This window comes from Neodiprion fabricii, chromosome 6, assembly GCF_021155785.1.
Source record: "Neodiprion fabricii isolate iyNeoFabr1 chromosome 6, iyNeoFabr1.1, whole genome shotgun sequence".
Taxonomy (NCBI): domain Eukaryota; kingdom Metazoa; phylum Arthropoda; class Insecta; order Hymenoptera; family Diprionidae; genus Neodiprion; species Neodiprion fabricii.
The window spans coordinates 30301792-30324483 of record NC_060244.1 but is presented as its reverse complement, the minus strand read 5'-3'; the positions used below and the strand labels follow the sequence as shown (position 1 = coordinate 30324483).

Below are 22692 nucleotides of genomic sequence, written 5' to 3'. Positions count from 1 at the left end.
CGTATAGTTGGAAGTGAAAATCGAATGGGTATAACAATATTACCACATATGCCGAAAGGAATAATTTAAGGGCTGCGGTTGACAAGAGGAAGTGGACAGCCGCGGGCAGCAATGATGTATCTTGTCATTGCTCTCTGGTGAGGCTTAATGAACACACAATACACACCGTATGTCTGCAATGCTTTTAATTGGTTACTCCCAGCTAGTTACATCGATCCTCATTCAATACATTTGTGTAAATGGATTTTCTTCTTTAATTCTCGTACGATTTTTATAATTAATTTTTCTTGGGAAGAGAACGCGTCTATCATTGTTTGATCCTTCATTCGATAGACTTCAGTCGCATGCACATCTCCGTCGTTTATGAATTACGTTAGTAGGTATTTTTATGTATTACCATTCTGCATATTGTTTCGGATACTTATCCGATTTGTGCAAATTTTTATACATTCTTCTTTTTCAGATTCTCTTCAACTGAGGTATGGTTAGTGCTAATTGCGTTGAACCATTCGTTCATTTTTCGTCTCCGTTTTCTCATATCATTTCAACATAGTCGCTGCTTTTTTCGTTCTTTCTCTTAGATCTCAGGAAATGGAAGATGTGGAGGGGGATCAGGAGTGTGGATTACAAGTGGTTAATCTTCTACAGAGTTAAATTATAATTAGAAATAATGATTAACATAATAATTAATAATAAAGGGAAAACAACAAGATAATAGAACAGCATTTTCAGAAAACGACGTTTACAGAAGTCGTCGTGCACGGCGTTATTCAATTCTTCAACTTTAATGTTATTTGTTTTTGATTTATTATTTTTGTTGTTTATTTTAATTTTTTTAGTTTTTTTTTTAATAATTTTTTTCACTTCTCTTGGTTTTACAAACTTTATATGCGTATAATATATAATTGAATCTAAGCGCTTCTTATGCTCAGCGCTCTATTCGCCAAATGAAAATAATCTTGATTCGTTTTTACTAACGAATGATAAAAGTCGATAAGATACTGTAGAATAATATTGGAAAAATCTTTCCGCAATTACTACCAAAGTCAACGAGTTAAATAAACCGAAATTACCTCTACTAATTTCAATCCTCTCGCCTTAACAAAGGTGGGTATACATTTTTTTGCTCTTTTTTTTTATTGATTTTTTTTTAAGTTTTAATTTTCCTCTTCTACCTCTGATTTTTGAATTACTTCACCACCTCCCGTATTCTCATCAAAGGGGTAATAATAACGAACTGTTTGAATAATTACTCTTACTCGTGTAGTTGGAATCATCTGTAGTCGATTGTGGTCTTTTAGGAGGGGGCGAGACGTGTCACCTTGCGTTCATGCATAACAAATTCCACATGCCAAGGGCACCCCCTCGAAATTTTACGATTACTTCAAATACTTCGCTAAATCACCATAATCCCTAACAAGATTTCACAATTATTTATCTGTATTTTTATCTTGATCTTTATCATCATCATTGACGACATCGTCCTTAAAGCGTGAGAGGTCGCAGTGTCGCTAATGGTCGACATCTCAAGCTGCTGCTGTGCCTTCTGGAAAAAGAAGGTAAAAGAAAAGATATCCTCTTTCATATTCCTACGAATCATGGGATAAATACTCATATGAACAAAGTTTCACACTAAAAAGTTTTTTTCGCCGAGGATGCAACGTAGATATAAACCTTGAAAAAATCTCTTATTCCATTCACCTCTTCTTACCTTTTTCTGTCGTTATGTAAAGGTAATCGCTGTTGAATCCATTCCAACTGATCAAATGTGAAACAATGCTTTTCTATTTGTGTCGTTTCCGGTACCTTAACGATATCGCTCTCTTCATCCCTATTAGCGGGATAACAAAAGTGATCCGTGTTCGAGATAATCCTCCGCTTCGCCGGTGAGCGTACTGGTTCGGTTTGTACACATTTATCACATTGTCGTACACGAAACTTCAACGTCAACGTGGCTGGTCTAGTAGCCGAGGATGAGGAGGTCCTTTCGCGATATTCCATGTATGGGCTTTCACTACCTGGAAGGTAGAGTATGTGTCCCGAATCTGAGCGACGGTAAGCGACCCTCTCAATACTGTTATTAACGGGGAAAGTAGTCCCATCAGCCCAGTGCCCATCTTCTTTAATCGGTCGAAAATGAGTTCGAGCCGAAGTCAGCAAATCCTCGTCCGGTTCTTGAAGACTGACGACTTCATGGCTCGGACGTATTTCCTCCCCAGTTTTTACGGGTGTCTTGCATGGTCTGACCGGCATGAAACAGCTACCTGCCTCTGAGCTGTGGCCCAAAGTGGCAAGACTTCCACCTAGTTCACGCCAGGCCCAAGGTCCTTCCGCAATAGAATTTGACCAGTTTACGTTGTACTCTGGAATCGAAAGGAATACATCAGGGAAAAAATCTAAACACGTTGTAGGATATTTTTTGATGACCTACAGATTCTATAACCTTTATCAACATTACAAAGCAAAGCCTGCAAATAGAATTGAACAGTTTTAGAGTGGTGATATGCGTTGGAAGCATACATTAATCATATTTACGTGAAAATGATTGTTCCGTAAAGAAAAAATATATACCTGTCTTATCTTTATTGCTAGGTTCGTCTTCATAGTCTCCAACATCAATCAAGTCAATGTCCCATGGAATAAGCGGAGAGTCGTCAATAATGGATTCCTGATAAGGTGTATCCATAACGCTGCCACCATTGTTTCCTAATGGCAGAAGAAATGGTGCTTCGTTTGGATCGCTAGGCCAGAGAGGTCCTGAAGGAATGGAAAGAGAGGGAGCTGCCCAAATTGAGGCTGTATCCTGAGCATTTCCTGGACCTGAATCCCAAAGCGCTTCAAGGCTTTGATCAAACTTTGCCTGAAGTTGTGCCAGACGCAATTGATCCAATTCCAGTTCTCTTTCGCTGTCCCTTTCTTTTTCCATTGACTTTGCAAACCCGTAACTTGTATCTTTTTCTTCTGATTTCCCCGATTCCATAGCCTTAAAATTTACGAAAATTGCAATTATGCATATAAACATATGTACGAATCTTCAAACACATTGAACACCTTTGCCGTAGCACTTATAACTTATGATACTTATTCTGGATAAGTAATGCACAGTCTATACATACTACAGCAAACGTGTGAATGTTCACGCTCTTGAAACGATGAAAAATGTACCAGACAGTCTTACTATGGACATTTTGGTCTTCTTGTTACTGCGTGCCTTGTTATTGATGTTGCTACAGTTGTTGGCGTTGTTATTGTTTATGGAAATCCGGTCCTTTTTATGAATAAATTTTTTGGGGGTGGCAGGTTGTAGAGCTGGGAATGCTGCGTAATATCTGAGGGCTCTATCTCGAGGGGTTAGTGACTCTAACGCCATCTTTGGTTCTCCATCTAACGTTTCGCGATCATCTTTTTTATCATTTGAATCTCCTCCCTCCAGTTCCCTCAGCCTTAGACAGAGCTCATCCACCAGTGACTCAACTCCACACTTCTGCAATTCGTAAAGATTTATAAATAATCAAGCAGGTCAGCTTATAATTTATCCACAATATCTCAAGAAGGGGTTAATCAAATTGTATCTCAGACATCGCAATTTGCAGTTTCAAAGAATTTCTTACTGCCTGCATTTCAAAAATGAAGTAATTTACCGAGCTGCCTACACTATTTTCAAAGTAACCGTTTTCTAAGAGGAAAACTTCTACTATTAGCTTTCAATGTAGAAGTCGATTGATCCTTAAATATCAAAGTTCAGAACTATAAAATTTGCATACCTGATCTGCAGCACTGACAAGGCACTGAATGACGGCGCGTTTCTGTTCTCTGTCAGTGGTTGGTGGAGGTCTCGTGGGAGCTCTGTATTGACGGCAGCCACTTTTTGCAAAAGCTCCTGGCTTGTCACAAGGACTGAAGACAGAGTCGGGACGTCGTAGTAGGCTGAGAACGAAACGCGAATAGGCTACAGGGTCAATCCCCAAAGCATCTAGTCGCACCTCCAGCCACTTTCTCAATTCCTCTTCAGCCCCTGTGCCAAATATCCCACCCCCACCTCCGCTGGGGGATGCCACGATCCCAGCCAGGTGCAGTGCAGGGTGCCTCATTCCTTCGTGATAGATCCCTCTCCAACCCGAGCTCCAGCAAACCCTGCTGCTTCCGGGGTGATCATCCTCTCTCCTAATTACCATCCATTTACCAGTCATCATTTCAGCTCATTTCATAGACATTGTCACTTTAGAGGCGAGATCTTACTGATCTAACAATAAGTGCCAAATACATGGCTGATTGTATAAATATTCATGAAAGTCTATACCGTGCTGTTATCAAAATTTCATCAATATCTAGGTAAATATTATCATTTTCTGTGACCGAGACAAATCACATGTAGCAAATCAAGAACTAGCATATTCAATGAGTATTCACATGAGTACAACGAATGTTGCTTGTTGTCAATCTTATGCGAACACCCTTTATAGTTATTTTTGATGCCATGGGCGGTGCTTTTATCGTCAAATTTTGAAAACGAATAATCGTTTCTTGCAATAATCAAATTAATTTTCATTTGAAACTTGATTACTTCTAAATGTAAGTGATATATAGTTTTCCCATAAGGAAAGTGAAACATGACAATTTTATGCTGACTTGAAAAATCTGAAGATCTGAAAGCCTGGGATTTAAAACTCTTACCTGTTCTTTTCTCTATTTCTGATTGCTTTCCTTTAGATTTTGGATATTGACTTTGTCAAAACCACCACCCCGTCGTTTCAGTGTTAAGTTTTCATGTGTCCGATGAATTATTTTGCTTAAGTTATGTCAGTTCGGCTATTTCTTTTAGTTATGTTAGTTGCAATATTGCTTTGAGTTTGATTTGTGGCTTATTAGTATTGGTGATTATTTTCTTTAAATAGGTGGGTGGTGGGCGTCCTGTTGCTGCAAGGATGGCAGGTCTCAGTGAAGGATAAGTATTGATTCCTTCCCATGTTGACACTGGAAAATAAATTAGATAGTTAATAAATAAGTATATTATTATTATTACTTGCTACCGTCAGAGTCGCAGTACGACAAATTCGATCATTTTTTCCGAAGAACTCGAGACCTTTTATAAAAATTGTGCAAACCAAGACTAATTATACATATAAAAGTTCTCCCTTGTGTTTCAATGCATACATTCCTAGCATAAAGTACAACCCGTACCATATACCTCAACTTCTGAATTTTGTAGAATAAATATTTACCTACGTTGAATTTTTTAAATTTTGATTCGCTATGGCTTGGCCGCTCCTAATTTCATATCGAACCAATTTTCACAGCCCAGATCTTCAAGGCATGCTATTTTTCTTTAGCAAGTGTGCTAGAATGACCTTGACTCGTAGTGGCATTGCCTAAGATAGACATGCAGACATTGGCTGCTGACTTCAAAAACAACCGATCAATTATAACTGCATAGGTTATACATTATTGCTAGAGAAGTAATACTCGAGTATATGCACGTGTCGCATGGTACATCGATCATGGTAATACCTACTAGAAAATTATTTTGCAGGAACAATTTATGACTCAACTAGTACATCGACCCAAATCTCATTCATTTGAGAGCAATACATGCAATGACTCAAACTCATTTCACAACAAAGCGATATTTTTTGTGTGGAGAAAGTGGAACGCCAAGGGAACTGCACGAATGACATATAATTTAAAAAAATAGAAGAAAATCGAGGAACACAATGCCTACTAAGGGCTCAGGCTGGTTTGATTGTATTTTCAAAAGTCAGCTTGTAGAAATAACCTTGTTTGTTGCGCTACGCATTTCCCCTGAGTCATACAGGCTCGAACAAACTTGAGAAATGAGGTGCGAAACAAGACGTAATGCGTTCGAAACGGTCGGTATATACGACGCAGAGCTTGATTAGAGAGAACAGGTACTCCGGGTTGTGATATAACGTAAAAAAAGAATTACCTGCATGTCCTGAGAGATGATTTTCACCCCGGCCGTGTCTCTCACACACCCCAGTTGGTAAAAAACATGGCGGCCACTAGGCTCTAGCTATTTCTCCCGTGTTCTCCCAACTGGCTCCCTTCTTCACGCTTCTCGCCGCCTCGTCGGTTTCTCCCCTCCCCCCCTTCTCTCGTGCTGACGCGGTCCGATCGCAGCCGACGATGCCCCCCCCCCCCCCTCCCCCCCGATTCGCCGTCGCGTGGATCCGTAGATCGCTATTTGGTCGAATACAATGCGATGATAGGCGATGATCGTATCGCCTCGCCTCGCCTCACATTGCCAATACGTATGTAGAGGAGTGCGGAAATCATGTACGACCGGGCTAAACGCTTGTGCGTGACTGAAGATCCGGTCAAACACTTGTGCCAATACGTGCGTTTATCATGGTAGGTAAGCGTTGCCTGAGCAGCAATTGAAAGATAAACAGAAACACTTCCATTGCAAAGTTAAACCTGGATTTACGGAACAGATTGCAACATTTTCATCAGCGAATGAGAGAGCGCGGAGTACGGATACAGAGGATTTTACGGTGTGACGGGTATTCCGGTTGATTATAGGTATACATGGGTGTACCGATGGTTTCAGTAGCTTCGATACGCTTGCGCGATCTTTACACAGGGCACGTTTCACTTGACAACTTGTATTAACTCAGTTTGACAGAAGCCTAGGATTCCAATGTTTAGTTATTAACTTCGTGCTCTTATTTCCCGACACTTGCAATATTTTTTTGCCCCTCATGGTCATATGCTGAAAATACAATTATTAAAATGGTGGTTTTTTTTTTAAATTAGATACACCTTGAACCACTCGGAATTTTCTACATTTATGAACAGATGACGCGGGTACAGCGACATGATTTATTTACCTATACAATCTCTTAAGTAGTAAATATGTCTAGCAATTCAGACCTGTGGTACCACAGACAAACCTGAGGTTTTGTGCTTGTGTTAATACACATACCTAGTTTCTTAAGCTTGAGAGTAAGATTATTATTATTGGCTCATAGCATAAAATGTTAATTTCATATTACAATTAGTCTTCACCATATATTTGAATATGCACAGGGAATACTTCTTGAAGTGTTCGCTTCAAGAAATATGCCCTGTGTGTAATATACATTGGTGACAATAAGCACTCAATAAAACAGCATAGATATCTGTGATACTGTACAAGATTCTTTGTTTTACACTAAAATTGCGACCAAATAGTACGAATGAAAATATCGAAAATATATGTTGACTTACTCTCGTTTTAATATAGCAGGTAGTACATTTATGAAATGAGTTATAACAATTTTACTTCATGGATTATATGGTTACAATGTGTACATCTTGCACTATGCACTTGCACGTTCGTTTAATGTGTGCAATATGTACCCCAGGCAAATTTGCGTATGTAACATGAAACTATAATCCTTCACTCAACCGCTGAAGCTGGTTTATAAACAAAGCAGTTGCTTGGTATCCAGTGGTGATGACTAAATTTCGGAAACATGGAATGATACCTCCGTTACGAGATAACAAAACTTTTTTCGTAATTTTCGTAATAAAAAAATCATACAATTTTAATAAGCGACACATGTTTGTGGCCAGCGCATGCATATTGTCACTCAGAGAATGAGTAGTAAATACCGTAATACTATTCCCCTCACCCGCACTGCCGCCCTGCCATTCCTGCCTGCATTTACCTCATGCTCTACTCGTTTAAATTATGGATTACGAATAAGTTACACGTGGATGACTCCTGCTTTACAATCTATACAAATTACAAAATGACTGTCACCATTCCATACAAATAACAGGACAGAAGAGGGAATATACACGATCTTATGTTCATGGAAATCTACTATTGTTCTGTAATACCACGTGTTTAAAGGTCGGCGGCAACTTCTACCTTGCATTTCATCATTTTTCGTTGATTATCATATAGTGAATATCACTGGCTCGAAGAAGCGCCAGACTCACGGACACCAAAACGCGTTTTTAGAAACACTGGCATTATTTTCCGTTTCAGTTCAACTGTCTGGGCCCCGAATTTAAATGACTTTATAATATATTGGGTTCATTTAAATGAAATCACAGTTGTTTAGAACCTTCTGCTTTTTTTGGAGGAGGCGGAACGCTCGATGTAACTGTTGTTACGGTAGGATCCCTCACGTCTCTACTTTCTGGTTTCATAACCGACGTTTGTTGCGACAGCTCACTTCTCTCATTTGAAGATGTGCTTTTATTGTCTGTCTTGGTTTCCACATTTGTAATTTTTGTCCCTGTTGCTTGAACAGTTGCATTGCCTTCAACTGATTCTGCTTGCGAAGATGCCGGTACGATTTTTGGTACTTCTTCATGTATCGGCTCTGTTGCTTCTTTCGTTTCTGTTCCTACTTTCTTCAGTGCTTTTTGGATTTGCTCCTCTATTTCGAGGACCTCTTCTTTGTCCATTAGTTCGATGAGCTCATCCATCTGTTTTTTGCTGAGTTTCACGTCTTCTTGCCCGATCAGTTCCACCACCTGCCATGGGAATGAAAATTAACAACCAACCAAGCACACTAGGAAAATGAATCAAAAAATAGATTGTCTTATGAAACGATGATGTTTACCCGGAGTACATCTTCAATTTTTATGGCACCATCACGATCATCGTCAATCTTTCCAAGAATTTCTGCAATTCTGGTTAACCGAGAATCATCGGGAACACTTTGTATTCGTTTTATAGCTGCGATTAGTTCGTCTATCTTAACGAGCTCTGCAGTCACATGCGAATCTTTTTTCTCCTCTGAACTAAGTCCCTCTATCTTCTCTTTAATTTTCTTTTCAGATTGCTCAAGCTCTGCCAAAACTGCGTCCATTTTGCCAATCATCTTGTTCACCTTAGTAAACAGGCGTTTCGCTCCCTTTGACACCTTCAACCCTTCTATATCAGCCTCTCCCTTTGCTTGAGCTTTCATTTTGTACAGTTCCTGAATATCTTCTTGATATTCGGCCATTTCTTCTTTAAGCTCCTTTATTTCTTCCTTTTCCACGGCCATTTGTTTTTCCTAGTAAAAACCCAGGGAAATAATTATGACATATTTCCTAAATTTATTATTTTTGCCTTAGTTAAATAAGAGCAATCTTATGAACTCTTGGTAAACGGGTTGTGAGAAAGGATTTTATTCATTGTGGTTCATCTAAGTTGGTTTCCCAGCGAGTTGGTGAAAAAATTTGTAATTAAGTGGCCTCTACATACCTTGCCAAGAGTGTCTAAAGCTTGCTCCAAGACTTTGACGTCTTTAGTAGTGATTTCATCTTGGTTTTGAAGAGTAAGATCAATCATAGATGGTTTAGGAATCCGCTCCTCTCTTTTCTCTTGCCTTTCTTCTTCAATCTTACGCTCTTCTTCTTTGATAATTTCGATATTCGTTCGGTGATCGACCTTACCCTCCTTCTCACTGATAGCACCCTTTGTACGGGTCACCACAGTATCAGGTAGTGCCGATATAGTAGCTTTCAGTTTGTCGGAAGTAGGAATAGTGTCAGAAACCATGAGTGCGCGTGACAAAAGTAATAGCGTTGGAGGTACCTTTTCACCAAGACTCAGATCCAACCATTGCGCTAACTGTTCTCTCAACCTTGAGTCCGGCATTCCATATGCTCTCATTCCTCGAGCTCGACACGCTTGCTGCAATTCTGCTCTCGTCAGGGATTCGACTCCTTCTTTGTCAATCATCTGTCAAAAAACTTTTTTAGTCAAGTGACAGAATGCACTATGATACAATCACAGGAGGAATTGTGGAAATTAAGTATCAGTGGGTGATACTTGTAGAATTGAACATACCCTGTCGTCAGCAGCAAGACTTCTCAACTTCATTCTCAACTGAAAGCGTAAAAAGTTGGTGGTACCAAGAGTTTGTACATCCACTACCCTACATAGCGCTATCAGCTGTGGTCGGGATAAAGAATCAAGTGTTATTTCATCCTCAAACTGTTTACTAAATTTCATTATTTCTTCATTGGAAACGACGGCACCCAATCTAATTTTATAGAAAAAGTCACTGAATTCCTTAGCTTTTTCTGAGTTTCGATCTGACGACTGCACGGCCATATCATCCAGTGTTTTTTGTAGAAACTTGGCTACCTCTAGTTTGACCTAGGAATAATATGATTAGTTGAAGGATAGCTTAAATTTTACCATATAGGATAGTCAATACGTAACATAAATTATAAGTCAGTATCCACTAATGACAATAGACTATATATTGCCATACTCAATCATGGCTGCTTCTGTTAATTAACAATCAGACCTTTGAATTCCGATAATAAAAACTACTTAAACTAGTGAAATTTTATCTAATTGAAACAGATAGATCTCCGGTATAATTTGTACTTATTCTAGCTCGTATATCTGGAAAATAATCTAATAGTTGGACAACATTTCTTCTTCTAAGGTGGACAAAATCAGAATATTTGATAGAAAACTCTGCATTCAATGATTACAAAGGAAAATAGCATTACCTTCAGTGCCTGTTTCAATTTATCTTCTTTCTCAGTTGCAGTTTGAAAAGTAGATGGTAATAATCCTGGAAATAATTTAATCGCTACTGGCAGCAACAATTCCATAAAGGGCACAATTATGAACACAGAAAATGGTATGAGTCTAAAGACGTCACCCGTCGTTTTAATGAGCTGAAAGCAAACATTATTGTGGTATTCAATCTATGCATAATAAAATCAAATGAGGTTTTATTCTCATCCTAAGACAGAGTCCGAACCTACCAGCCTATGCTCTCTTCTGCTCAAGTCTTTTCCACGTAGAATGCGCCATATCAATTTTGCTGAAATCTTCATATCTAGTCCCAACAATCGAAACCCATGATAGTAATGTTGTATTTCTGCTTTCACTTTTTGCCAGATCGTTCGTTTTACAGCGATAGCTTTTGTTGGGGATTCGGCTACTGTATTTGTTGCACCAGTAGTGAGCTTATCTTTTTCCGATTGCTCCTTTTGCTCCTTGATGTTTTTTACTGTTTCTTCAACTTTAGAAGAGTGCTCTTGATGCCCGTTCCATGTCAGAGACACGTAAAAATTTCGATTTTGCATGTATAAATGGTTTATAGGATGATAACTTGTTAGCAGCGGTTCTACAGGTTTAGAAAATGTTTGGAAACTTCTCGTACTCGAACAAACTGGTGTGACATAGTTAAGACTACGATAGTGCCCACACCATGTTTTACAGTAGCATCCATCTGGGAAGAAGCAAGAAACAAAGTGAAATAAACAACTCGGGATCTATAATGGTATCTTATGACACTAGTGTGTTACGGATGGATCAAAGTAAAAGATGTCGCAATAAAAAAAATCACATTTATCACGTAAATGAAATAATGATTTCATTAAAAACAGTCCACTCTTACTGTTTTTAGATTTAATGGATCAAAGTACAAACATGTTTGCGAATATTTCACTAGATAAGAAGATGAGATGAAAATCGAGTGACATTCAACAAAAGTAATAGATGGGAAATAAATCGTATTGAAGAGTCTCGTACAGCTGTTGAAATTCGACTTGCTTTCGAATTTTATGTATAAGTATGTGCCAAACTTGGCTAATTGCTTTACATATGTATATAACATCTGACTTCTTGTTGTAACATACGAATCGTATGGATTTTCGAAACCGGCAATGAAATATAATGACAGGGCCGATTCGATTCCGATCACCTGTTAGATGTATTGAAACCTAACCTAGGTCAACAATTCGCATAGCTAATGCACACAATCGATAGAGTGAATCTGGGAAAAACTTGACGCGGATACACTAAAAGAAAACCAACGAAAATATGATGCCCGTCAGTGGTATAAATAGTCGTGAAATACACGCGTTTCCATGTTACATAAACATGAGATGGCACGTATCGTGTCCCTGTAAGCGATCAAGTTGACGGCACATGTACGGTAAAATGAATACAGTATTAATGATGAACAGAGTATTTTATACGTACGATTGAATACGCTGGATCGTACAGCCATCGTTGTACGGGTATAAAATAATGGATACATTACGAACTATGTATTTTTTCTAACTTTTTTGTGACCGTGTTCCTCATGAAAACACGATAAGACACAGCCATCACAAATCTTCGGACCAGCATGAAGTTTCCTACTAGTCAAATCAGCTGAGACCTCGCAGTTCTGACGCGTTTCTTCTCCACCTCTGTCTGGAATTTTGTTCGCGCAACGTTGCTCACCGTGAATCTGTATTTTTCGGACTACTAGAACAAAATATTTCACATTTTATTTATCCATTGTCGCACCCTTCCTTCAATCGCGTTTAGACTTATTAATGCTGTTATTGACGGACGTTAGTTGAATCGTGACGTACCATTTGAATAGGATGGAACATATCGGATGATGAAATATAACGATTTTTTTTGAAAGCGCGCTGATGTCCAATGTAAGCCGCCATTACGTTTAGTGCCAAGTAAAAACGAGCTTCGTGTTACAATGTTTATTTTCATATCGACGTCGCGCATCGGTGTAAATTATTGAAAGCAAAGAACACGCCCGGTTGGGTTTTGTTCAGGATGTCGATGAAGATGTATGTGATCCGGGTTCAGTACCGGATCGCGATTATCTACAGTAAAAAAATAAACGATTTCCGTGCGGTCAGTTTCTAGATTCTCCTAAGTGAGGTGGCACGCGAATCGCTGATTGGTCGAATCTCTCCTCCGATTGATCGCGTTCATGTGACCTTTTTCCGTTTATGCAAAACTTTGGGATATTTTTCTCATGATCTCGTGGCAAAACAACAACAGGCGAATTCTACTCTTGAAAGTTTAACAACGACGTTGCTTAGCGCGTCCAATAGTTGTACAAAACTCCGTGGACAAGTGTTCTACGTATGTGCTGTGTGTGTCGGAAGCTACAAAACAAATGAATCACCGCTGCTGAATATAATTTTGCAAAATAAAAAGATTTTCCTTGATTTCGCGATGTTGTCACGGCGAATATTTGCTGATTGAAAGTCACGGTCATGCGTAAGGGAGGTGAACACGGAACCACTATGTGATCCTGGTGCTTATAGTTCTGCCATCAACATCGAGACAGAATTCAGAGAAGAGAACAGAAACAATTTTATTTGACGACATTCATTTTCTAATCTACGGCATATAAGACGTTCCATTGTCTTCTTCAATCGTTAACCAGCCACTCAACTTGGTCTTTTCCAGTCTTGGCGTTTTCGTTACCATTGTCACGCGAACTTGTGCGGAACATCCTGTTCTTATTGTTACAACTCTCATAGAGACTTGCTCTTATCTATCAGCCAATAAGAGATCGGGACACAAACTTAGCCCAAATAACGTGTTGTCTACTGTATCACGATTGATTACAGTTGCTGTTGTTGCTAAATTCACTGACAGGTCATTCACTCTCGAAACTATTCCAGATTCCCTACGGTAGAAAAATAATAATAAATTTGGCCACTGAGTGAAATGTAATGAATCATCAAGATGTGCAGGTCGATATCTCAACCGACTAAATAAAACCAGACACCCAATCATTATTCATATTCCTTTACTTCGCTTATTTTTTTATTCGATAATACTCTCTCGACATCTAAATACAAATGGGCGACTCAACCTATTCGGATTTCCTTCTCGGCTTCGGGGGCAGCACCATTGACGGACTTATAAAACAGGAACCAGCGCAGGAAATGGTGCCGTCATCCGCTTCTGTCCCGATACCTTGTGGGCACAGAGGTACTAGAGGTGTCTATGACCAATTCTCACCTTCTCCGTTGACCGCCCCGTCAGCTTGGGGGTCCAGACCGGACCACGTGATTTCACCCTTTAAGATAGACCCTGATCAGCTGGATACGTCATTCAAGATGGATGATGACGATATATTTCAAGTTGACAAGGCTGACTTATTCCAAGGTCCCACACTTGCTGAATTAAATGCTAACGATGATACTTTACTTGGCGATTTAAACTTTGACGATTTACTACTGCCCGAAGAACAGAATCAGCCACTCAAGATGTGTAATGATTTGACACAATCCTCCACCTCCCTCTTTGGGAGTGGATCCAATTTTGCTCCTAGTAGTTTTCCACAATCTGGCCCTTTGTATCGCAATATTCACAACTCGCAGAACTCTTCCTCTGGCTTTCACACGAATGGTGGTATCAGTCTTATGGAAACAGCCGAGACAACCAGTCCCCCAGCATATCCTAGTCCAGGAACAAGTAATGTAGCAGGTACTATTGTAATTCAATTATATTTGAAATATTTCATAAAGTTCCATGGACAGGCGATAAGTCCCGGTTGAAGCTGTCACATTTAACAAAGTCAGCTTGAAATTCCGCAACTTCAACAGCAGATTTAATTCACCTTTATTATATTTATTCAAAACCATATTTCAGTTGACAGGTACCTTCAAAGATTTTCTCATTTTACAGGCAGTTCAACAGCAAGTTCGTCAACGTCACCCCACTTAGTACCTCGGAATCCAGCTCAGTCTACGCTTCATGAATTGTTGATGCGAAAGGTTGATAACCCAACAACTAGCCCAATGCGAGGACAGATAGATCCAGTATTGGTAATGGGGGGAAAACCAAAATCTTCCCGATTATCAATGTCTGCACCTTCCCAAACTATAGGATTGGAACAAATCTGGGCTCGGAGGGAGCCCCGACAGCACCTACTAAGCACAGGCAGCTTGGGACTGGCAGAAGCTGGCTCTACCAGCAGTCTTAGTACCGGTGGGGCACTCAGCCCAGATCCCCTCAGTCACCTTGATCCTTTCAGTCATGATGAGGAATATGAAGACAGCGATGACGATAGCGACCACTATGATGACTACAGTTCCGACAATGGTAGTTCTTTTGACACCCGAATTCCTTTGATTTTGATTCTATTGTAAGTGTCCAAATTCTATCGACCTCAATCATGGCTTTCAGACTCCGGCGGTAGCGATGTCGAGGAACAAAGGGGCGTCAAAGTAGCTGGTACTGGTGACGGAAACAGAGAGAGTAGGCACAGTAAGAAGGAGCGCTATTTTTGGCAGTACAACGTGCAGGCAAAAGGCCCAAAGGGCCAGAGGCTGGTAGCTCGGGCCCGACTAGAGGATCCGCATGTGTTGAACGAGGCCACAGACCCGGTATTTAGTCCGCATTGCGCTCTGAGAGGCATAAAGCACAGTGGTAAAGCTCGTAAAGGTGATGGAAACGACCTGACGCCGAATCCCAGGAAGCTCTGCAGCATTGGACGGGAGTTGGATAAACTTTCAAGCGTTATAAACGATATGACGCCAGTCTCGGAATTACCCTTTAATGTTCGGCCCAAAACGCGCAAAGAAAAGAACAAACTCGCATCACGTGCCTGTCGTCTGAAAAAAAAGGCTCAACACGAAGCCAACAAGATTAAGTTGCATGGTTTGGAGCAGGAGCACAGTGAGTTTATCATTGAATTGACGACAGTCATTTTTACAATTCGGCTGATTACTAACATCGAGATTATTAATTGTCCGTAGGACGACTGATTCATGGCATCGCTCAGATAAAGCAAACTTTAGCTGCAAAATTGATTGAGGCTAATCCAGAGAAACAGGAAGAACTGACTCGACAAATGGAAAAAATCTGCAAAGCAGCAACTAGTGAGTATGCAACTATTTCAGTCTCACTGTAACTTGAAATATGGCAATGCCTTGCAACCATAAAGTGCACTGCTATAGTTCAAATGTAACAGCGCGTAACATATTCAACATGTTTTGATCACGAGAGGCATGACGTTATATTAATGATATCTTTATATGTATTCCAAATGAAGAGGTGCGAATCGCCGGCCAAACCACCGAATTCGTCAATAAAGTGTTGGACAAGGTCAGAGCTGGGGTGCCCGATGGAGGAATTGATGATTTTTAGTATACAGTTGTTTTCATCGTTATGTGTTTCGTTCAACTATGTACAGAGCACGAAAGATTTTATGGAATACATGCGAAAGCAAGGCTACATTTTTTGTTATTATAAAATGACACGATAAATAACTATTAATTTATTACTTATCATTAGTGTAGTAATGTATATTACGTTACCTATAAACGTATGTGTATCCGAGGACCGTAAAATTTAGAGAAAACCACGTTTAATTCCTTTGCGGTATCTCACTATGAATACCTTCAACTCTCGCTTCAACGTTCGTAATTATTCCTTCTCCGCGTTTTTTTGGTAAATTGAAACATTAAATTACTGTTTTCCCACGCAATGGAAGATAGTTCAGTTTATATTCTATGTATTTTCGGAAACTGGCAATAAAATGTTTAACTAGCTTATATTTATTTTCGAGGGTCTACATCAGATGTAGGTAATACAGCATTGTTGATTTTCTATTCGAGAAGTAATTTATGGGAAACAATATCTTGAGAGAGCGAATTTTGTGTAAAATGTAATACTGAATAATAAAACCAGCCGACACGATCCTCGGATACAGAAATGTAGTTGACTTGGTCTACCTCAAAAAGTAACTCTATACCTGCTACAATATTTAAATGGCTGAAAAAAAAATCGATTTATACGGCGATATACATAAGTATATATGTATACTATTATTATACGCGTCGCAAACAGAACAGTAGTTTTTAGTTAATAGATTGGGAAATTGCTCTGGCAGCGATCCCTGGTAGCATATATATATATATTGCTGTATATATATATATATGACTTTTGGTTTTTAAATATTTTATTAAATATATCTTATTATATAATGATATACAATCTGAAATATATGTCAACCTATAGCCAAACTGACACTTAACTGAAAATCGATCAGAACTGATTGTAACTACAGCGCTCCAAATTTGAAACTTGATCACATTTACTTGATAACATTTTTGGAATACATGGGAGCTGTGTCATTTTGACTTTAGGTACTCAAATATATTTATACATATATTTGAAAATCTTTGATACACACCTACATATATATATTTTTTTTACATTACTTATAATGGCCTCGATAGAAGAAATTGAGACTGTCACGTTGTTTGAGAATGTTTAATTTCAAGCGAAAGACTTTACGTCGAGCAGAATGAAATAATAAATTAGAAATTGAAGTTTGAAAAAAAAGAAAGAGCTATATGATGTTTGAAAAATCCGGGGTTTAATATTTTTATCATTTTCAAAAAAAAAAATCGCGCAAGGGGTGATTAATGTAGGCAGGCTACTACATAACGCGACATTGCAGCTGTACCAAAAATTTTACTACCATTATCAGTTGTTTGTCGTTATAAAACTTTTTGGAATTAAACAAAACTAATCAAGAAATTCGCCAAGTTTTTAGGCATTTCCGATAAATAAAGCTGCGTTCGGTATTAGATCTGATTCCTCGATTACCTTGAAACGCGTTGCGAGAACAGAGAAGAACACTTTGAAATGTGTCGTGAGAAGAGGCAAGAAGCTTTGCGTTTCGAAGTAATCAAGGAATCAGATGTAAAAACCGAACGCACTAAAAAAGTATGTATATTTTTTTAAACTTTTTTTTAAGCATAACCACAACTTTTACAAAGAAATGTGTACCATTAGACATTCAGTGAACGATCCATTGTTGTGTGTAGCCTGTATAACTCATTTTAAGAATTAAAGATAAATTTGAAGATATACAGTCTTGTGTTATAATTATTTTTAGAAAAATATAAACAAGTCTTAATGCACAGTAAAATGAAATTGGGATAAAGGATCATCCGTATTTTTGTAAGCGCTTTTTTGATGATATTTAAAATTAAATTTAGGAGTGAAATTTGGCCGTAACAGTGAGCTATTCGATGAATTGAATATATTATGCCAAAAACGTGATTGGCGTGTTACAATTGTGTAAAATTATTCTATGCCTTATGGAACGTGGGTATAACTATTGTGTGTACATTAAACATTTTTACCGGCGATTAGAACGATAGCTTTTGACCGGGACGGACTGGATATCTTCATGAACTTTAAAAAATACACATTAATTTGAGATTTTACAGTTAGGAATTTTAGAAATCAATTGTAAAGAATCAACAATTGATTTTGTGATAAGTGAATAACGATTTTACACACGAGAACTTGTCGTCCAACAGTCAAACTTTTATAAAAAGAACATTGCAACAAATTTCATTATTGGCGATTGGCTTCTATTGAAAGTTAATAAAAGTGGAGCAATAATTGACGTGCAAATTATATCTCTAGCAAATTTTGAACACAATGACGCACCCGACAAGTAAAGAAGCTTTTTATCCTCAATGAAAAAATTTATTGTTTTATTAAGTTCGAATTTATTGATATCGCAACTCGTATTATAGTACCAAGTGAAATGTAACAAGTAACTTACGAAGTGAAATAAGAGATTACAGAATGCTGCTACTTGACCTGCGAGTCCTTTTGTTAATTGCGACTGAATAAGAACTGTAAAACTTTCAATCATGATAAAGGTTATTTTATTCACATTATAAATATCCATAATAAATATGAATGATTAACGACAACGTACACGTATATAAATAAACATCGCATCATCTGTAAAAGATTGCAATATATATAATAGAATAAAATTATGATCAACTGAAAATTGAGTCGACACATTTTACTGCGTTCAGCAAGTGAAAAAAAGTAGTAACATAACAAGTACCTAAAGTAGTTACTGGTCATTTCACGCAAACGAGCTTTGGCTTTGTGCATTCTTGTACTGATCTGAAATAGCTTTTTATACATCAAACATTTTGATTGTTATAATACTGCTGGTATAGTGAGATACCATACGAAATCCAGTGACTGTTAGTTCGGTATACAAAGTACTTTAGGACAATTGGGTAAAAGACATGGCTTCTAAATGATAAGTCTATATCTGTACACACATTATAAACAAAATGTACATCGATTGCTACCAGTAACGAAAGGCCTATTAATTTTACTGAAAATGACGTAAAATTACGACTAGACTAATCTCATCCTCGCCACGGCATCTAGTGTGTACACGATCGCTAACCGATACTTATATCGAATATTGCATGAGCCCCCATGCTAACAAACTTATACAAGTTTCACTTTGAAAATGCATGTTATTCAGTAGTAAGGTACTTTGGTATAGATGATCGCAAGATCCCAGCTCTGTCATCGATAACAGCAGAGATTATGCTAATATATCTATATAAATCTGCTCACTGATGTTATTTTAGAACATTACCATGTACTGCGAATCGATTATGCTTGATGAATAAAGTCATCAGAGAACAAACGCTTTCGTCTGATTTATACAAGGTTCGATGTCATCGACAGGAAAAAAATGTAAACCTTCGTGTTGGCAATCGATACAGCTAGGTCTACTTGCACTTATTACATACAAGTAAGGGGAGAAATTCACGAAACGTGCAACATCCACCTGTCATTTTAAAGAAATATATATGTATTCAATCACCACTTTTTGGTATAATTTTTAAGGTGCGGTAAACCATGACTTATTAAATTAAATCAATTTCAAAGAAGGTTCCAATTATTTGCCATAAATGACGGATATTATTTGACTAGATTTATGTCACAGACAATGTGATACATGAAAAATTGTTTTGAATAAGCTTTGCTGCCTGAATTATGCGTACCGCTATTCTCATCGAAATCTAATACTAGACAGATATTTTATGTACATAACGTAGGCAATCATGAATTATATTATATTTACAACGTTGCGATCTACGTGCGTATAAATCGGAATCATATACAAAGCATTAGTAAAATTAAGAAGTGGATAAAAAAATTATTTCAGCACAACCTCATAGGCTTAAAAGTATTTGAAACAAACTATTGTTTCATTTCAATATAGCTGTATAATCAAACGAATTAGAAGACATTGAGCTACGTTACTATATATCATCTACTTACAGTTCCTCTTATTACAGGGAAGCAAAAAAACTAGCTTAAAAATGAATTATTTTGCCCTAAATTTTCTAATACAAGCAATATTGTTTGCACGATCAAATCACGTCACACAGCTGTGTTTTGTATAACAACTGCATTTTCTGAGAGTATCAATGAGTTTAAAAGTTAAGTGCAATAAAAAATTTTTCACGTACGTTTTGTATCACTTGCAGGAATTTAAAAATACATACGTTTCCTCGGAGTATGTACATAGCGCGTATGTAAGGCGAAGATCAAAAATAAAATACTGAAATTGCTCTAAATTATTCTCTATAATGCGCGTAATGATAAAACTCAAAAGACTCTCGATATTCATTTAATTAATTTTAAAATGTGAGATGTGCAGGAACATTTTTTTCCCATTCTGGAAATCTATACGCATGGTGTTTGCTTAGGCCAAATGGTCAATTAAATTCTTAAGTCATTTTCTTTTGCTCTGAGATGGAATGGGCTGAAAGAATAATCGAAACTAATCTAGAGAAATGCCTTGGATCCATGAACTGAGATCACTTGTCTCTTCGCAACTGAGACTTAGTGGTTGCTTTTTTTTTTTTCTCGAGTCTAGAATAGTTTGCGCGGCCCGTCTGCCTGTTAAATAAGCTCCATGAACAGTACTGTAAAACGACGAGTGAGTATGTTCCCCGGCAAATGTCACTCTTAAATTTGTTGCATCGTCGCCACTGTGCAAAGGTTCAACAATGGTTTCGATATCCATCTGCCCTGCGCCAACTGCTATTGCTGTATAAGAACCTCGACTAAATGGCTGTGAGTGCCACGAAGTTGTTACGCAGGATTTTGGTACAGGAACAAACGGATCGTTGAGGAATCTTCTCAGTATAGACGTACACGCTTCAGCTACCTCTTTTGTACTTAGCCTTTCCATGTATTCAGCAGCGTTTCCTGGTGTGAAAATCGTTTAACATGTATAAAAAGATGTTGCTTGCTGTTGCCCAAGTTTCAACAGAGGAGCAGATTATTTTTTGCTCACCAGATATCCAACCAAGTAATAACGTATCTGAAACTTTACTGAACGAGTAAATTTTCCGGAACCAAGTTTTACTTAGATCCTCTTTCTCGGCCTCTGGCAAACTCCTGTCATCCCAGAGAAGCATGATTTCAGATATTCCTGGATTCAGGAATGGTCTTTCGTACTCTAGGAATATTTTATCGACAGTTCCAAATAAGAGCCGATCTATAGCATCTAATTTAGAAGCGGGTAACGGCGGCTTGAACAGCTCACGGGCTTTTTCTTTTAGTACACCCAACGGTAAGGTGCAAACAATTTTTTCTGCAAAAAATTTCTTGCCATTTTCACAACACACCTCTACAGGCCAATCTTTTGCGGTACTTCGTATTACTGTTCTATCAGAATCATCAGAATCAGTACCATCTGTTGCATCTGCATTATCCCACCTAAGAAGAGTGCATTAACAATACCTAGATTGTGTGAAATGTTGATTGAACCTCTGTGAAAATCTTTGCATTCAACTGTCAAGAATATCCATTACGGATCGAAGATCTAATTCAGTATTGAAGAATTTTTTGAATTCAATCCACTTACCTTATACATGAGACGATATGCCTAGTGCGAATACAATTTTTAGGAATGTGTCTGGCAACTGGTTCCAGAATCGCGCTGTACCCTTGCGGCAAGCTTATATTTCCACCCTGAAGTTCTGCATAAGATCCCATCTCCAAGAGATCTACTTCGTCCATTGTATCACAGCCAGTTATGCACGTTTCTCTTTTGAGCAAACAGTCAAAAAGTAATTCTCTTCGTCTCCTTTCTTCGGGGGGCAGTGAAGAGAGATAAAGATGAGCTTCAAGTGCAATGTGAGCACCTACACTGTCTACTCCCTCAGGGGGGCTGTAGGCACTTAAAAAATATTCCTCACAGCGCCTTAGGAAACACACATAGGCTTCGTAAATTTCTTGAAGCACTTGGAATGGCACTTGTTTTCCATCCTCCATTGCTGCTACTACCTTATGTGGTTTTGGCACGCTTATTATGTCTATCAATCCGTTTGCCATTGCTAGTTCGAATATCGGGTTGCCCAATACTCCATGGATCCAATTAGCACCTAACTCGATCTTTTCATTCCCTGGAAAGATCAATATTTACAAGTGATCCGCAATGGTAGTTCAAGTTTTACATCGGGATAAATGTTGAGGCGAAATTACAGTGGAGAAAAATAATCCCACTCCAAGTGGAACATGAAAGACTTTAAAATAGTTTGAACCTAGGATGTTGATCGTGATTATTTGAAATTTTGAAGAAAATGTTACCGAATCCTCCCGTAACAATTGGTTCACCGATTTGGTTCAAATTACAAGTTCGATAATTTCTCACGCAACGGAACGTGTCACGACACAATTAACTGTGTACCGATCGTAAGGCATGTCTTCAAAAATAATAGAAGCCGATAACGCAAAGTATTTTTGAGGTTATGATAAATGTTACCCATCTCTATAGCGACAATACGTCCTCCTATACGTCCTCTTGCTTCAAGCAAAACAAAATCGGTTTCTCCGTTTTTTAAAAAATGGTTGGCCGCTGCCAAACCGGCCATTCCAGCCCCAATAATGATTATTTTCGAATAAATTTGATCATCATCCGAATCTCTCGTCGATGATTCCGCCATTTTTAAATGCCTTTCAATCCAACGAGATGCAACTGCACGTCCATACAGGCATGTATGCAATACATACGGCAGGGCCGCTAGGAGGAGGGATTTTTGCTACAGTGCTGTAGAACTGAACAGCTGTTCTGTGCAAGACTATGTCCGTAAGTC

The 22692-nt window shown here is 38.3% G+C and overlaps 4 protein-coding genes and 1 long non-coding RNA gene across 8 annotated transcripts; 2 read left to right on the top strand and 3 right to left on the bottom strand.

The window, feature by feature from the left end:
• Positions 1-170: 170 nt before the first annotated feature.
• On the bottom strand, positions 171-6105 carry LOC124184379. Of its 3 annotated transcripts, none has more exons than XM_046574005.1 (7): positions 5945-6105; positions 4675-4974; positions 3765-4243; positions 3179-3484; positions 2572-2983; positions 1712-2363; positions 171-1546 (listed from the first exon to the last, which is right to left on the bottom strand). In XM_046574005.1, exons 3-7 carry the CDS (start codon positions 4191-4193, stop codon positions 1486-1488), a joined length of 1860 nt encoding a protein of 619 aa, XP_046429961.1. In that variant the 5' UTR covers positions 4194-4243; positions 4675-4974; positions 5945-6105; the 3' UTR covers positions 171-1485. The 3 variants fall into 3 exon arrangements, with proteins under 3 accessions (XP_046429961.1, XP_046429962.1, XP_046429963.1); XM_046574006.1 differs by having other exon boundaries at positions 3212-3484; XM_046574007.1 differs by having other exon boundaries at positions 3765-4164; positions 5945-6104.
• A 160-nt stretch (positions 6106-6265) lies between these two features.
• LOC124184393 lies at positions 6266-7522 on the top strand. 2 transcript variants are annotated; one of them, XR_006871185.1, is made up of 3 exons: positions 6266-6369; positions 6453-6540; positions 6775-7522. It is a non-coding gene; the product is annotated as an uncharacterized LOC124184393 (long non-coding RNA). The 2 variants fall into 2 exon arrangements; XR_006871184.1 differs by having other exon boundaries at positions 6272-6540.
• LOC124184376 (mitochondrial proton/calcium exchanger protein) lies at positions 6802-12418 on the bottom strand. The gene is made up of 8 exons (XM_046573999.1): positions 12340-12418; positions 11960-12229; positions 10735-11204; positions 10474-10644; positions 9797-10108; positions 9209-9688; positions 8580-9017; positions 6802-8490 (listed from the first exon to the last, which is right to left on the bottom strand). Exons 2-8 carry the CDS (start codon positions 12015-12017, stop codon positions 8059-8061), a joined length of 2361 nt encoding a protein of 786 aa, XP_046429955.1. The 5' UTR covers positions 12018-12229; positions 12340-12418; the 3' UTR covers positions 6802-8058.
• Positions 12408-16544, top strand: LOC124184380 (protein CREBRF homolog). The gene is made up of 5 exons (XM_046574008.1): positions 12408-14215; positions 14417-14833; positions 14918-15409; positions 15490-15612; positions 15786-16544. Exons 1-5 carry the CDS (start codon positions 13585-13587, stop codon positions 15878-15880), a joined length of 1758 nt encoding a protein of 585 aa, XP_046429964.1. The 5' UTR covers positions 12408-13584; the 3' UTR covers positions 15881-16544.
• Positions 16545-17297: 753 nt separating this feature from the next.
• LOC124184383 (spermine oxidase) lies at positions 17298-22689 on the bottom strand. The gene is made up of 4 exons (XM_046574010.1): positions 22362-22689; positions 21462-22002; positions 20889-21313; positions 17298-20800 (listed from the first exon to the last, which is right to left on the bottom strand). Exons 1-4 carry the CDS (start codon positions 22540-22542, stop codon positions 20370-20372), a joined length of 1578 nt encoding a protein of 525 aa, XP_046429966.1. The 5' UTR covers positions 22543-22689; the 3' UTR covers positions 17298-20369.
• Positions 22690-22692: the final 3 nt, after the last annotated feature.